Below are 18541 nucleotides of genomic sequence, written 5' to 3' on the forward strand. Positions count from 1 at the left end.
CAATACCCCTTCCGCCGGAATACAATCAAGGACTCAATAAAGGATTACTGACGCTGTGATGTAGTTCTAATCTACCTTTAACAGTTATTGGAGGTGTTTGAGTGCAGCTTTTCTAAACATAATCATATTTATTTATAAGCACGAGATTTAGAATCTCATATCATTGACATATCGATGATGATCCGGTAACACTAAACACTGTGTCACATTTGATGAACAACATGGCGCTGTCAGTAATGGTGGTAGGGATTTGTCTGTTCACTACAGCACACACATCAGGTATGTAACAAAATTTATCATTTAGTATAGTGGTAGGACGCCGGGCTCGTGACCAAAGGGTTGTGTGTTCGAGTCACGTCGCGACTCTGTGTTGTTTCTTTGAACGAGATAATTTACTTGTTCCAGTCTACTCAGCTATAAATGAGTACGTGGTTGGGCAGTGCAAGAATTGTTGAATGCTAGCTGTGAGCAACGAAATAACAGCACCGGCTGTATGCTCCCCAGAGAGTTGAGAAAGATATTGACTGGTTGCAACGACCCTATAACCACGGATACTAATTTGTGAACCGTTTTGAGACGAACTACGAATTAGGTTGGGATAAAGCGGTATATACGAACCTCGAACTATCATTGTAATCATAATGAACGAGTGAGATATTATATTTATCACATGATTTACTGCGTTAAACTATAGATAAAATCAATAGAAAAACATCAATGTTTTTCTTCACCCTGAACTCATATGATCATGCTATTTTGACATCACAATAAATTCTGATAATAATACAATACAGCATTTGATATAGCGCCCTTGATTTATAAGAATTGTTGCAAAAAAGTGATCCTATTAGGGTGTTGATCCGAATTGTGTACTGCCTCCTTACATTTAAAGTTTACATTCAGAGGGAAGTTTACCGAGGTAACACTTAGGATATAATTACAATAATTACAATAAGTTTATATGATAATACTATTTATTTTTGTTAATGAGCCTAGCGACTAAACAACGACTGGTCTGAGTACATCTTGACTAAATTAAATGAACAGACCACATGGGCTTTGTGAACAATGTTAACTTGCCGAAATATTCACAATTGAAGTTCCAATTTAATCCGCCTTGCTACTTCCAATCGCCATTTTGTAAACAGGGGCATACTCTCGAGCTGATGCGCGTTTGAAAGAGTTTGAAGTATTGCAAAGCTTCTAAACGATCATGCCCATAACATACTCTCTAAGGATGATGTTTTTGATAAATTTATTATCAATAATTTACTATATTTCTTTTTTGTATCACTTTCATTAATTCATAAAAGAACAAATTGATGTTTTCCCTTTCAAACTTTTTTCTTTCAAATGTTAAAACACTTTTTGTTTGAAAAAATGTTCTAGTTTCGAGATTATGATCAAACGTCGTCTCCTACGCAAACATTCAAGAAAATAATATTTATAATGTATTGATATTGTTTCTATTAACTCCTTTATTCTTTAAACTATTAATAAATATCAATATTTTTCAATTGAAAAATTGCATTTTATGACGTAACCGGAAGCGCACTAAATACGAGAACGTGACCCGGAAATACCTCACAACATAATCAGGACAGTAATAATAAACAGACGTTTATCGAACATTAACAGATTAATACCGTATGCATTGAGACACTGATGTGCTAGAATACAACACAAGGTAACACTTGTTTAATCCATTGCTATCACATCAAGTACTAACTGACATTTATGCGAAAATATCAGCATTAAATGTTTGCGATCGCGCAGACCTACACTGTACTTTCGTTTTACAGTTTACATACATTTGTACATGTCGGCATCAACAGTATTCCTTAACTTGTGTCCTTCATCGTGCCGAAGATTATACATAGGCGCATTCGAGGAAAAGTTCGTGATTAAAAGCTTGTGTGTGGTTTTTTTTATCTTAAAATTATCGGATAAAAGCAAAGTGGCATGTTACTTCAAAATACAAGATACAAGAATCATTATTTTACGTTGAATATATGTCATAGTTAACATAAGCTCTCAGGAGCTTGTTATAATAATAATAATAATGATATACAGCATTTGATATAGCGCCCTATCTAGCTAACATAAGCCATTCTAAAGCGCTTTACAGTACATATATATATAATTGATACAATTAGCATATACATAAATCAATACAATTTTTGAGGAATTCGCAGGAGCTGCCTTATCAGGCGCTAACTACTAGTCCTATGCCACCTGGCTTATATCTCCCTTTGTGTGTTTGCCTGCGTGTGTGCTGGGGATGTAATGTGGAAATATTATGCATTCTAACATTGGCGTTATTTACTCAAATGTATAAAGTCGGATTCGAAATAGAAAAACGTGTTTAATGCGGTTATGTTTAGCATCAGCTTGTACTTGATATAGTTGTCGGATTTGAAATAAAATAGAACTGTCTTTGTATATGTTGCTGTGTTTATACATTACAGATAATGGCCCTGAAGAGTTCGTGCTTGGTTTTATGTACAACCCGCCTGCTTCAGAGTCGGACGGTCCCTTAGAAGTTTACGTGACGTCTAGGTCGACATCTGACATTAGAGGCAATGTGTCCTACTCTACAGTGTACCAAACCTTTATCCTTTATCCTTTAACGAGCTTACGCATTGACATAAGTGTGTTACTAGTCATGATGCAAAAATACCAATCGAGAGGCCAGAAGGGTGTCGTTGTAAACACTGATAGGAAGGATGTGAACGTTGTTTGTCTGACGAAACAGAACGGTTCATCGGATGGATTCATGTCCATTCCTACCAGCAATCTGGGTCAGGTCTACCGCGCATGCGTATATTTTCCCTTTTCAAGAAAATCCCAGATAGCTGTGATCGGAGTTAAAAACAATACATCTGTTGTAATTACACTTTCTGCCAATGCAAACGCTTCTGGCGCTCAATTTGGGCCCTTGGTTTACAATCCCGGCGATTCTATTAGCGCAACGATAAATAGACTTGAGGTCATCGCGGTGCAGAGCACAGGTGACCTTTCGGGGTCACGCGTGACAGCTGACCAAAAAGTCGTTTTCTACAGTGGAAACAGCAATACCGAAGTGAATGGCGCAGGGCCTGGTCACCTTGTGGAACAACTGGTCCCGGTAAATCAGTGGGGGACGAAGTTCATTGTTCCCTCTACCTTACCGAACGGAACAGTAACAGTGAAAGTGATATCGGACACGACTTGTCCGACAGCAGTAATCGCTAAAATTTGTACGCATTTCTTCGCGGCTTCATATGAATATTTTGTCCTAAAATCTATCTTAACTTTTGAAATACAATATCAATACAACTGCTTCTTTAGCTCGGATGAACCGGTGATGATGGTGATGTATGTTGCGATGAGCAACACCACGAAGGACCCCACCATGACAATTATACCTGACGTCGAACATTTTGATGATACCTACGCGTTCGAAGCTCCGCCAACAAAACGGAACAGTCCAGCTTTAGAGATTGTTCTTGTGTTGGTTGTGAAAGAGGAACATAAAGACAGCTTATTGCTGTCTGGTAACAGCTTCTCAGACAGTTTAACATTTGACAGTGTCCTTGACACTAGTTTCGTTGTCGGGATTACTACTATATCCACCGGTTACCATACCCTACAGGCCAGTGGCGACTTTCTGGCTATTATCTTTGGTATTGATGTTGGCGAGAGTTACAGTTTCCCTCTCGGTATGGACTTTGATGATCCCGGACAGGTAAGAATTATTAATGCTTCAAATAATATCAGTAAAACAACAGTAAGAAGTGTATATAACAGATTGCCCAATAACAGTTTACTTACTGGCCTGTCACATAAAATGATTTATTAACCGAGTTGAAAACGTCTTACAGTTTTTTTTTATAAATACCAAATAAACTGATCCTCTGTGTGACCTGTCAGTTCATAAATCTCCTTATTGCACTTCTTTTGCTGTTTTTTTTTTATCATTAAAGAAAAAATGTTAAGTCGAAAGACGTGACATGTTAGAAGACGTTTTGTTTAGCATTATAATAGTGTTAATCAACCCCGAGTTCGGGTATGAATTGGAAAATGCTTAGCAGGTGTTTACATTTATGCTACTATGTTTTAACGTAGAATGTAGATAACTATTCGTCTTTAACTGAAACATTCAATCAGCCAACCGGTCAATCAATCAACCAATCAATTATGATAAGTAAGTATGTGGTGATTATGTTTTAAATACTTTGTTTTGTTTTTCACACCAAGGTCTTGCCGATGTCGACTACAATTCCGGGCTGTTCAGAGTTGCCACCGACAACTTTTCTACCAGTAACCGGAGATTCACTTACTACGACAGACGATGTCGGAGAAACATCATGGACGGGGCATTCTTCGAGCGACTTGAATTCAGCAGCTGTTGCTTCTACCGAACCCTCAACCACATTGAAAGTTACAGACTCAACAATGAGAGCTACAGCCCAAACCTATAAAACTACAGAGATTATAACCACAGACGAAACAACCACTTTTCCGACATTGAAAGTTACAGAATCAACAATAAATCCTACAGAGCCAACATATAAAACAACCTCTTTTAAAAACACTACACAGATGCCTCCTGTTCAAAATGTGACAAACGCTTCGACCAAACCTATCACATCAACTGATATCAGCGCTAGCTCTTCCACAGTCGTGCAAGAGTCTACTACAGGACTAACGGAGTCAACTATAGAAAAACGTGAATCTACTACAGAACCAACAACAGTGCAACTTGGGTTAAGTACAACGATACCCTCACATAGTATAGGACGATCAACGCCCACTTTAGCGCTACTCGAATTTATCACAACATCAACTAAGTCTACGACAGGTATTTCTGAAATACAAGTTTCCACGACAGCAATACAAGTTTCCACGACAGAAATACAAGTTTCCACGACAGAAATATTAGACTCCACTTAAAAGGTTTCCTCATCTGCTACAGACGATACCGTCAGTGACGTATCAACACCATATGCATCCAAAATTGCCGAAACAACGACCCCAAAGAATAATATCACGTGTCCACGGTCTTGTATTGTTTGCGAAACAATTTCAAACAGTAACGATGGAATGACAACAAATATAATAGGTCTGGAGAGGGTAAACAGGAAACACACTTCTAGGTACAAACGAACATTGATATCAGCATCAGACGACCGCTTATCGGTCATGATAACAAGATCAGTCGGAGGCGCCATCTTAGTAGGTCTGTTTCTGGGAATAGTGGCTTTGGACCTCGACAACATCATTAACATGGTAGGGATATTTAGAGGAACGGTCAAAGCCCGACAAATGCTTCATCGGGGTTCAAACAAGAAAAAGAAAATTGATGTTAATTGGTGTTAGTGACATAAACTGTACAGCTTAAAGATATTTTGTAACGTGCGATATTTATCTATATTGGAAAACAAATGTGGTTATTTGTACACCTGTCAGATGGACTCTTAGCAGATTTTAATACAAAATACAAATTTTGAGACATTTCAATATCTATAATATCACTACAGAACAGCGTGAAGTGAAACACAGCTTTAAATGATAATAGTATAGATAATTCTTTGTCAGCTTGAAATGATAGATGATATAGATGTAACTTTGTCAGCATGAAATGATAGATAACATAGATTGACAAAGATAAATATTTGTCAGCTTGAAATGATAGATGATATAGATAAATCTTTATCAGCTTGAAATGTTAGATGATATAGATAAATCTTTGTAAGCTTGAAATATTTTCATTTAAGGATTCCTGTCCCTCTGTAGGCAAAACACAAGATAACACGATTGTTCGTTTTCACGCGAACAGTAACCCCTGTCTTGATTTTGTTTTGAATTTAATTGTAGCGCAACCGGTCCTGATTACTACAGCTGACAAGGTAGCACAGTAGGTTAGAGCGAAGGTATAATGACATGATGCCAAGGGTTTGAATCCTACTCGGGTTATATTTGGTCGTCAGTTGGTGCAGTGGTTAGCCGCTCACATTTTACCTAGACGGCGGGGGTTCAAAAATAAGACCGGACGTACTCTGGTTTCCTTCGCCATTGAGAACCTCTAAGAGTCCGTTTTGGCAAACAAGAATGGGTGATATACGTTGGGAAAAACTTTTATAATTATTGTAAGATAAGTAAAATTTATACTTTGAAAGTGGTTATCAATTTTATGAATTTACGAATAAGAAGAGTTCTGGTAAATCTAATACCATGAGTAAAGTGTGTATACTATGAACCTTGCAAATATTCACAATTGAAAAGTTTGGCTTTCAAAGTTACGGCAAACCTCGGGGCTGTGATTACACCAGCAGAGTCTACCACCATGTGTATTGAAAGATGAAAATAACAAACACATGTGTGATTGTACTTTTAAAATTTAGTAAAATATTCAGTTATCAAAAGATTTTCAAATGTATCAATATATCATTTGCATTATACAACCGGGTGTAACTGCATTCCACAAGCATGATTGACTTTCGGCGAAATGTGTTCATCTTATAGTTATTAGTAAGACTGAGATCATTGTCAATGCTGATAAGAAATATCGTCCCTTGTCAGGGAGTTAAGTCCGTGTTTATAGATACTCCTCTCGGTCATGAAACATACACTCTTCAGTCCAAAGACTCCAAACTGAAGTCAGACAGAGCCTTCGGGAATAGGAAAGCAGTGTAACATAAGTAGGTCACTGTGACCTCAATGTAATCCAATTATGTTAGTCAACACCCTGGGAGGGTCAGTGCAGTGTCTGCTACATGGACCTCCGTCGACCACCGACGGGTCATTTTATGGTACTGCATCCATCAAAAGTAAAGTATACGAATGCTTAGATCAAGTTTGACTTTCAGCAAAATCTGTGCATAATTTATTAGAATGATTCATAAGGACCAGTACACTACAGTTTTTTGTGTCTTACGAGGTACTTAGGTCTAAACAAGTGATCGATTGGATTGATCACGGTCATCGTCTAGGATTTAATCTGTTATCCTGGAATATAATTTCATTTTGTATTCTGGATAGTAATGTTAATTCTAATACTAATGATCATCATCTAGGATTTAATCGGTTATCCTGGAATATAATTTCATTCGTGTATTCTGGATAGTAATGTTAATTATAATACTAATGATCATCGTCTAGGATTTAATCTGTTATCCTCGAATATAATTTCATTCGTGTATTCTGGATAGTAATGTTAATTCTAATACTAATGATCATCGTCTAGGATTTAATCGGTTATCCTGGAATATAATTTCATTCGTGTATTCTGGGTAGTAATGTTAATTATAATACTAATGATCATCGTCTAGGATTTAATCTGTTATCCTCGAATATAATTTCATTCGTGAATTCTGGGTAGTAATGTTAATTATAATACTAATGATCATCGTCTAGGATTTAATCTGTTATTCTGGAATATAATTTCATTCGTGTATTCTGGATAGTAATGATAATTCTTATACTAATGAACTGCTTATACCAACGTCATTATTACCGTTTGTATCATTATAACAAATGAATTTCGTCAAAATTTATATTTAGTTTTTTTCATCCTCCAGGAATTTGTCGTATTATTAAAATGTGCTTTTGTTGTCAGTGTTCATAGAACTATAGCGTAAGAGGGTACATGGTAGTTTATCGTAACTTTTGAATAATTATAATCTTTCATTTTTATGAAGCATTATTGCTTAAGGTTTCCGTACAGTTTCAAATCTTTGTGAGAATCCATGTTACTTTGTGTTAGCGGATAAGTGATACTGTGTTTGCAGGCGTGTGGTGCTATGTTGTTGTGGGTTCGTGGTGCAATGTTTTTGTGAGGGTTCAATGTACCAGGCTTTTGTTGCTGTTTTTAAAAATGAAATATCTTCTATTTTTAAAATGTTTCAATAATCGGATGTCACTAAAATATTAGTTGTTATTGTACAATAAAAGAGAATTAGAACACCATATTCTTTTTATTGTTTATGATTTGATGAGTGTTGAGGAAATGTAGAAAAAAACAAATAAATACCTCAAGTTCATTGCATTGAAATAAAATCAAAATTTAGATATGTATACATTTTTATATTTTTTATTTCTACAATTATTATGAACCTAGCTATATTAGCTTATAATTATCGTGCAGGTGATCGGCATGTAGGGTCATTAATGGTGGGGGAAAAGGGAGTACCTGGAGATAACCAGTGTAGTCATTCAGGGTGACACCATACTTCTCCACGTCAGATCGGAGAATGAAGCTCCTGTCATCTTGTGTTATCCACTGAGCCACCCGACTGACCGATACGAAAGGAAGGAAAAGAGGATAAAATAATACTGTATATTTTGATTTAAATTATTGTTTTGTTCAAAAGAGTATTTCAAGAAGATTTGAATATCTAAAGGAATAATAACAGTACTACGATAAAAGAATGTTTTTCGAATATCATAAAAACTGTATTCTCAAAGAAGTGTTCTGCTAAGGGTCAACTCTAGTTAAACCCTCATTTAATTTTCGTTCAGCTCTCGTTGTGATGCTATTTGAGAAATCCACCAATGCGTACATTATGAAGTGATTTTGAAATGTCGGTGAATTATGTAAATTGCCTTTCCAAGTCAAAGTTAAATCTCACATTGTTTGAACGATATCAATTTGTTTTGTATCCTAATTTCAGTCTTTGTATTCAAAAATTATAGTTTGTATAACTTCAGAACTCAAACATTACATTATTTTTGAACGTGGAATGTTTAACTCTTACCATAAGAGATATATTGCTTGTTGGGACGACTGATTCGCCCGTTGTCAGTATAATGTGACCGGCTGGGGTGTCCTGCTGGGTGTCTTTGGCAGTATGTTTCAGGGAGGTAGCACTATAAAGTCGGCATCAGTTCCGCGCTATCACAAGAAGACAAACACGAACATATCGCAGCCTCCCAAAACACACACGCATACACTACACGCATGCATCTTGCACACAGGGGAGGCCGTCCTTAAACGACCATTGCTGTTGCTGTTGATAGGACGTTAAACAATATTAAACCAAACCAAACCTTTCTCACGACGTTTCGTATTGTAATAGTTTACGATGCGTTGTAACAACACTAAGTTATTGTGCGACACGTGTAATTCATCACGTGTTGTGTCATTAGGTTTTAACACTGAAACAGTCATTCTGTGGCACGAGTTACTTCAAAAAGACTCATATATTGCATAAAATTCATATTTGATACAGTCAGAGCGTAAAGAACATTACTAACCGAACACAGTTACTGCTAACATACATTTCTTTATTTAAATGTGTTTTGTGTGCAAAAACCTAGTGAAATAAAACATCATACAACAAGTTTTCATGTTTTAATTTTTTAATTTTGCTAAAGCAGCGTTCGACACGGATCATTACAAAACAACATATTTATTACTTTGTTTGGCTGAGACTTTCAACGTGAAAGTTAGTGGTTTTCAGTGTGGAGAAGTTTCACGTTTACAATATATGGTAAACTGGAAACAGATTTATATTGACCTGTATATTAAGATTGGATCATAAAACTTTCAGCTTCTTGGACACTTCGCTTGTTTGAAGGAGACAGAATCATTATATCTGTGTATTTGACTGAATCAGCATTTTTTGGCTTCTATGAATCTGGACACGGAATCATTTCGACATTTGTATTGGAGTGGACCAACATTTTGTTTTCCTATGAATCTGGACGCGGAATCATTTCAATACTTGTATTTGATGGACCAACATTTTTTTGGTTTCTATGATTCTGGACACGGAATCATTTCGACATTTGTATCCGACAAAACAAGACCTTAGGACAGGATGATATCAACATGTGCATCTGACTAGATCCTGACGATTGATTTGCCCCTAGACCTATACAAGTACTGCCTGGAAACATCACGTCTTATCCGCTTTAACACATCAAGTTATCTAAGTCTAACACAACGATTCCTAGTGCAAGACAACATAAAATGGCGCCACCAACTGAACCGCAGATCGCCACGGACAACCTGTCATCCGACGCTGATGTCAAGGAACGCCTGTACCGCGAGGTCTTTTTGGGGTCAACTCGTTGTCCCATGATACCCAAAGGAGGATCCTGTGTCGGTCTACACTGAGTTTTACACAACTGTACACAACCAGCATGACTCGACTGGTTGATAGAGTTACACGTTGCCGTGGTTAAGCATACCGTTGTTGGTAGCTGGGTGTGTGTGACTGATGGAGAGTAAGTTATGCTATCAATTGTAGATACCACTTGTTCGCGAACACTTGTGGACTGATCACATTCTTCACATGCTGTAGTTATTGGTATGTGCATATGTTGTGTAGTCAAGTCCTGTGTTGAAGGAACAACCGATGTATCAGTCACAGCAGATAATGTAGTCTGTGTGGAATTTGCGTTCTGGAAGGCTTGAGATGTAGGCGAAGCTGCAGCTGTGGTTGTCGGTATGGCCATTGTTGTTGTAAGTTCGTTTCCATCTGTAGTGGAAACGCAAGCAGGCCCAAACGGCTGTGGTTCCATCTGCAACACACAAATTAGTAATTGATAATACAAGATAAATCTCGTAAAAATCCCCACATGGGGCAAAATGTTACCCAGTGGTTGTCACCAGTTTAATAAGTTTATGCAAATTCGGTGATCTTCTTCCATGCGTTAGGGCTATTAAGCAAACCTTAATTAATGTGTTGCCTCCGTTGCGATCTTTTAAGCTGCTGCTAAGATGTGAAATACTAAGCAAGAAATAAATTTGAAATGTTCACGTCCGCCGTGGAACAGCCCTCGATGTAGTTTTGTTATTCTTATTTGAATTAATATTAAAAATGATTGACTTGATTTTAATGCCAAAATATGTTGTGTAAAGAACACGATTATAATATACCACTTGTATAAATTATATAAATTAAATTTGAAAGAGTAACTATATATTGTTTGCTTCATCAGTTTTCCATTTCCCGCGAAAACAAACTGTTCTCTCTACTACGGTTCCTCCCATGTATAAATAGAAAACAATACATGTATTTGTTTTATTTATGCTTGCATCGGATTATATAAAGCGCTTAAAAATGTAAATATAAAGAATGAAATTATTTTCAACAATTATAGGGTCATAACACCGTTGGCTCTCTGGACATAGTCCATAAATCGCGTTAATAAATTTCATTCCTTAAGTAGACAGTACACTGACGAGCGTCATAGTGACGTGACAGTGACGTCACAGACAATGTCACAGCGATTTGAGGAAGTAAATCATGTGTGATATGTTATTATTTTCATTAACAACAGATTACTTGAGAATGAAATATTTCGAAATCAACAGTTAACCAAAGGACAAAAGACCGAGCGCAAGAACTACATGGCGACAATGATCACTGTAGACGACATTGGGTCTAACAGTACTTTCAGAAATGAGAGTTTGTGGAGAAAACGTATATGAATGCTGTAACAGGGTTTATTAAGATGTATAACGTGTGTAACTATTCGCAATCATTTCCCCCCAATTTTCCACGAGTTTTGACATTACGGCTGCCACGGCTCATTCGATTACTTCACTGTCACCTGAAACAGATACGCAACATGCCAGAAGCCTCAATGGCCAGACAACCAAATATTAAACAAGAGCGTTCCAGATTTTTCTGCTATATCCTCAGGATAGAGGATGGTTATTTTTTTTTCCAATCAATCATGTGACGTCATAGTATTGTTTGTTCTGTTTCTTTTCACGTCATATCTGTCATACTCTAGGTGGTGACAGGGAACCGCCATTAGGTAAAATGGGAGGTTTTTTGTAAATGGCGGGAACAAAATATAATGTAATGTGTTAAACAAATTACCGTATTCAGCTCCTTCAAATCCATTCCAAGAGGGAACCCGTAGCTTTCAGCAATATCGCGTCCATACAAAAGTGTCATAAATGGACCATGGATGTTTTTAAAAGTATGACGTCCAGGCTCAACAGACACAAAACCTGCTACATAGGCGGTCCCAGGAAAACGGTTATAAACAACAGACACAAAACCTGCTACATAGGCGGTCCCATGAATACGGTTATAAACAACAGACACAAAACCTGCTACATAGGCGGTCCGTGGAATACGGTTATAAACAACAGACACAAAACCTGCTACATAGGAGGTCCCAGGAATACGGTTATAAACAACAGACACAAAACCTGCTACATAGGCGGTCCCAGGAATACGGTTATAAACCACAGACACAAAACCTGCTACATAGGCGGTCCCAGGAATACGGTTATAAACCACCTCACCTTTCAGCGCCTTACGATCAAGCCTCAAACCAGCTTTCTCTAGTTCTTTAACAGCAATCAGGAGGAATATTTCAAGCTCCTCAGTATTACTAGCTGTAAGAGGTGCTTCGAATGGATATCTTCTTCGGAAATGTTTGAAGGCTTGCACCAGCATCATGGTAGGGTCAACGTCTGTTGGTTCATTTGTTGCATATTTTACTACCATGACGGGTTCGGTAGACTTTTTCGACAGGAAAAGACAACTCTTCAAACGCTGAGGATATCACAAAGGTTCTATTAAACGTGTTATTATTCAGAGAGTTCAAACATGTAATTTGGACTGTTACTGGCTTTACATCTACAACAATTCTGATGACGTCATTTAAAGTTTGCAAAGAAGTCCAATTTGCTTAGCCATTCCTAACACGGTCACCTGTTCATCGGTATCTATAGCGATACCGTTTGTTTTCCAGAAATCACTAGAAGTCATCATAAGTGACACGTTCAGGTATATCTTCACACTGGAATAGGCCGGGACTACAATGGCATCAGTCACGGAGTTGTAGGTCACCCGGCAGGATATATCGCAGGGGTTATGGGATATCACGTTGAGTTCCATTTGTTCGGGCTCGCCGACAAAAGCGTTCGTCATAAAACCCACTATAAACTGTAGTCCATCTGTAAAAGAAATCATGCATTGAAATGGTGATTTGACAGTGAATTTCAGCAAAATATGAATCGGTATATTTCATAAGATGGTATTTTAAACATGTGTATGCAATTTTAGCAAATATGACCTGTTTTCCCCGACCAGCCCCTTTAAACATAAATGAAAATACAAATAAGTTTCCGCCGTTGACAGCCATCATTTCCTACGTTTTGTAGACGAAGCGGTTAAGATATGATTACTCAATGAAAGAACTTTCATTGCTTTTACGTGAATAATGAATCATAGTTCTTGATGCTAAATATGATATATGAGTTTCTTTTTTTGTCTAATGTTGTCTATAAACATGCATTTCGATGTCAAACAAATCTGTTATTTGATGCGTTGTGACAGCGAAATAAATCAATCGGGGATGTCACTAATTGAAGTCAAAGAAAAATGGTCAGTTTCATTGTTTAAAATAATAAAATGTTGAATACAAATTGATTGCTCCAGCATATGATAAAAACAGTTCAACCCCGTTCCCATTTTTTCTGTAACTCGTTCCCATTCTATCTGTTACTCGTTCCCATTCTATCTGTAATTCGTTCCCATTCTATCTGTACCTCGTTCCCATTCTATCTGTAACTCGTCCCCATTCTATCTGTAACTCGTTCCCATTCTATCTGTAACTCATTCCCATTCTATCTGTAACTCGTTCCCATTCTATCTGTAACTCGTTCCCATTCTATCTGTAACTCGTTCCCATTCTATCTGCAGCTAGTTCCTATTCTATCTGTAACTCGTTCCCATTCTATCTGTAACTCGTTCCCATTTTATCTGAAACTCGTTCCCATTATATCTGCAATTATATCTGCAACTCGTTTCATATAAATATTACGGGAACTCGTATGATATACGCATGAATGTATATGAGTATTTTTCTTTCAGTTAATGTAATTGACAAAACCAATATGATAAAAATGTATTGTTTCATATTTTTTTTTGTAAATGTACAAATTTAGTTTTAAAAACAACGACTCATTTATTTTTTCCGACGATTTTTATCAAACTTTACAGGGATTGACGAAGAATGACAAAATCACATTTATTTACAAAAATATATTTTAAATAATGAAATAATACTCACGAGATGATGATGCCATATCCTGCACAGTTTCAATAATGATCAGCAAAGTTAAGATACGGACTGACATTCTGCTCGATGTTCTACTTACGAATACAATATACTATAACGATAGATACAAGGAATTGTCACCTCAGATAGGTCCACTAACAGTAAGCAGATAACGAATGACGTTATATCAAGGGTTTGATGGAAAACCATTGGAATCGATCTGTCTTGCAATTACAGTAACACAAAAGATACATGTAATATGTTACTCTAAAGAACATCCTTTTCATTCTGCATCAGTAAAACCTAGTATAGATTTTTTTACATTTGAAATGTTCAATATGACGGAAGAAATCTGTATCATCCGTTTCAAAGCTTATCTCTGAGCCTTTGATACACGTGATTAGAGAAACGAGGGTCATTGATTTTAGCCATATATATAACACTAATGATTAACCCTTCACAATTAATGCACTTCAATGTTGCTCAAACCTTTTAGCTTAATAACATATCATAGTGAAATGTAGCAAATTATTCTTTCGAAACAATAGCTATTCAAGTTTGAAATATATATCCAAAGAATAGGAATGAATCAAGATATTCGTTTTGTTGGAAAAATCTATTCAGTTACTTAAAATTCCATTAAGAGGGTAAACTGGATTATAACTAAGTGAAGGCACGTAACCTTGTTTCGGTAAACTTAGGTAGTCAGATCACACGTAACCTGGTTTATAGTGTAAAACATGTTCTATTCCATCATATCAGTGAAACCTCTTTAGGCCTGTTGTTAGGTAGATCAATCTAGGGATATTGGCCCTGTGAATAAATCAAATGAATGAATGAACGAGAACGAACGAACGAACGCAGCAGATTCACTTTACATGTATAAAAGCTATCTGTATAACGATGCTACAGAGATAATAGAGATAAATCTAATTACAGAGAAAGTCACTGTAAGTCCCATGATTACATCATGGTTATATAAATAGCACAGGGCTGTTTAGTGTAACAGAAGGTATAAACATTACTGAAGGCAAAATCGTCATCCATATAAACCTTCCTGTGATAATTACGTCATAGGACACCGTAAGATATCTAATAAGCGTAATCACTTCAAAATTGTCAAAGCCCTTTTTGACAAGATGCCATAAAGAATAAACAGCTTAATTATCAATATTAATATTAACAGTTTTTATTCGCACGTTAAATAACTAATCGCAAAATATCCGCCATACACCAAATTGATGAATGTAATGCGTGTTGGCTATTCGTGTAGATTACATGATACCCGATACAATTGAAATATGTTTCTGTATTCTTAAACCTTTAGTACCACAAATGAATCCTAAATGAATAAAATGGTCACACTTTCAAAATGGTAATAAGTTGTGGTAAATGGTATGCATATTGGTTTTCTAACTGCATATAATTTCAAAAAAATAAATAGTTGCTTCCTTGCTCCATATTTCTGATGATCATTCTTACGCCACAAGGTTGATAGATCGAGTCCTCGACGCTGGTGGTAGCCGTGTTATCTAACACGATTCTGGGAAGGTCAACATGAAATACTGGTGAAAGACCAAGTTAAATGTTGGAGTTAAAAGTTGTAAATTAATCACCAAAACAGCAACCTGAGCCAAACTACAACATCAGCATGTAATTTGACTTTTGGACTTGCAATGTCGTCCTTGTCTTTCTGTTGAGAGGACTTTGATGAAAACAAAGAATAGACGTGCTGAAGCCCACTGCATGTGTATCGTAAAAGGCGACTTATGTGATGCCCACCGCATGTGTATCGTAAAAGGTAACTTATGTGATGCCCACCGCATGTGTATCGTAAAAGGCGACTGAGTTGATGCCCACTGCATGTGTCTCGTAAAAGGCGACTTATTGGTGCCCACTGCATGTGTATCGATGTGATGCCAACTGCATGGGTATCGTAAAAGGCAACTTATGTGATGCCCACTGCGTGTGTATCGTAAAAGGCGACATATGTGATGCCAACTGCATGTGTATCGTAAATGGCGACTTATGTGATGCCCACTGCATGTGTATCGTAAAAGGCGACATATGTGATGCCAACTGCATGTGTATCGTAAAAGGCAACTTATGTGATGCCCACTGCACGTGTATCGTAAAAGGCGACTTATGTGATGCCCACTGCATGTGTATCGTAAAAGGCGACTTATGTGATGCCCACTGCATGTGTATCGTAAAAGGCGACTTATGTGATGCCCACTGCATGTGTATCGTAAAAGGCGACTTATGTGATGCCCACTGCATGTGTATCGGAAAAGGCGACTTATGTGATGCCCACTGCATGTGTATCGTAAAAGGCGACTTATGTGATGCCCACTGCATGTGCATCGTAAAAGGCGACTTATGTGATGCCCACTGCATGTGTATCGTAAAAGGCGACTTATGTGATGCCCACTGCATGTGTATCGTAAAAGGCGACTTATGTGATGCCCACTGCATGTGTATCGTAAAAGGCGACTTATGTGATGCCCACTGCATGTGTATCGTAAAAGGCGACTTATGTGATGCCCACTGCATGTGTATCGTAAAAGGCGACTTATGTGATGCCCACTGCATGTGTATCGTAAAAGGCGACTTATGTGATGCCCACTGCATGTGTATCGTAAAAGGCGACTTATGTGATGCCCACTGCATGTGTATCGTAAAAGGCGACTTATGTGATGCCCACTGCATGTGTATCGTAAAAGGCGACTTATGTGATGCCCACTGCATGTGTATCGTAAAAGGCGACTTATGTGATGCCCACTGCATGTGTATCGTAAAAGGCGACTTATGTGATGCCCACTGCATGTGTATCGTAAAAGGCGACTTATGTGATGCCCACTGCATGTGTATCGTAAAAGGCGACTTATGTGATGCCCACTGCATGTGTATCGTAAAAGGCGACTTATGTGATGCCAACTGCATGTGTATCGTAAAAGGCGACTTATGTGATGCCCACTGCACGTGTATCGTGAAAAGGCGACTTATGTGATGCCCACTGCACGTGTATCGTAAAAGGCGACTTATGTGATGCCCACTGCATGTGTATCGTAAAAGGCGACTAATGTGATGCCCACTACATGTGTATCGTAAAGGGCGACTTATGTGATGCCCACTGCATGTGTATCGTAAAAGGCGACTTATGTGATGCCCACTGCATGTGTATCGTAAAAGGCGACTTATGCGATGCCCCCTGCATGTGTATCGTAAAAGGCGACTTATGTGATGCCCCCTGCAATAGAACATGGAAGTTTACACACTTGGGAACTCATCGTTTCCCATGTTTCGTGTCTTTTTTCTTTTTTATCTAACCCCCCCCCATTCCCTTTCCCAGCGGTGTCTCCCAAGGCACCCGTCCTCATAGGATTTTGGCTGTTGTCTTCCTAGACACCCGACCTCATATGATCTTGGCTGTTGTCTCCCTAGACACCCGTTCTAATATGATCTTGGCTGTTGTCTCCCTAGACACCCGTCCTCATATGATCTTGGCTGTTGTCTCCCTAGACACCCGACCTCATATGATCTTGGCTGTTGTCTCCCTAGACACCCGTCCTAATATGATCTTGGCTGTTGTCTCCCTAGACACCCGTCCTCATATGATCTTGGCTGTTGTCTCCCTAGACACCCGTCCCCATATGATCCTGGCTTTTGTTGTTTCCCTAGACACCCGTCCGTATATGATCCTGACTGTTGTCTCCCTAGACACCCGTCCGTATATGATCTTGGCTGTTATCTCTCTACACATCCGTCCTCATATGACACTGGCTGTTGTCTCCCTAGACAGACGTCCTCATATGATCCTGGCTGTTGTTGTCTCCCTAGACACCCGACCTCATATGATCCTGGCTGTTGTCTCCCTAGACACCCGACCTCATATGATCTTGGCTGTTTTCTCCCTAGACACCCGACCTCGAATGACACTGGCTGTTGTCTCCCTAGACACCCGACCTCATATGACCCTGGCTGTTGTTGTCTCCCTAGACACCCGTCCGCATATGATCCTGGCTGTTGTCTCCCTAGACACCCGACCTCATATGACCCTGGCTGTTGTTATCTCCCTAGACACCCGTCCGCATATGATCCTGGCTGTTGTCTCCCTAGGCACCCGTCCTCATATGATCTTGGCTGTTGTCTCCCTAGACACCCGTCCTCATATGATCTTGGCTGTTGTCTCCCTAGACATTCGACCTCATATGATCCTGGCTGTTGTTGTCTCCCTAGACACCCCTCTTATATGACCCTGGCTGTTGTTGTCTCCCTCGGTACCCGTCCTCATATGACCCTGGCTGTTGTTGTCGTTTTTATATGACCCTGGCTGTTGTTGTCTCCCTCGGTACTCGTCCTCATATGACCCTGGTTGTTATGTCCCTAGTCAACCGTCCCCATATGACCCCGGCTGTTGCGAGGACGTTAAACCCAAAACAAACAAACAAACAAACAAACAAACAAATCCATGTAAATCCTTCTTTTGTTCTAGTTTTGACTTCGTCTTATCGATTTTGAATTT

General features: G+C 38.4%; 1 protein-coding gene across 1 annotated transcript; it reads left to right on the forward strand.

Moving 5' to 3' along the window:
- Positions 1 to 221: 221 nt before the first annotated feature.
- Positions 222 to 4463, forward strand: LOC110454611 (IgGFc-binding protein-like). The gene is made up of 3 exons (XM_021504224.1): positions 222 to 279; positions 2469 to 3701; positions 4240 to 4463. Exons 1-3 carry the CDS (start codon positions 222 to 224, stop codon positions 4461 to 4463), a joined length of 1515 nt encoding a protein of 504 aa, XP_021359899.1.
- Positions 4464 to 18541: the final 14078 nt, after the last annotated feature.

The sequence above is a fragment of the Mizuhopecten yessoensis genome, unplaced genomic scaffold (assembly GCF_002113885.1).
Source record: "Mizuhopecten yessoensis strain PY_sf001 unplaced genomic scaffold, ASM211388v2 scaffold7953, whole genome shotgun sequence".
Classification (NCBI taxonomy): domain Eukaryota; kingdom Metazoa; phylum Mollusca; class Bivalvia; order Pectinida; family Pectinidae; genus Mizuhopecten; species Mizuhopecten yessoensis.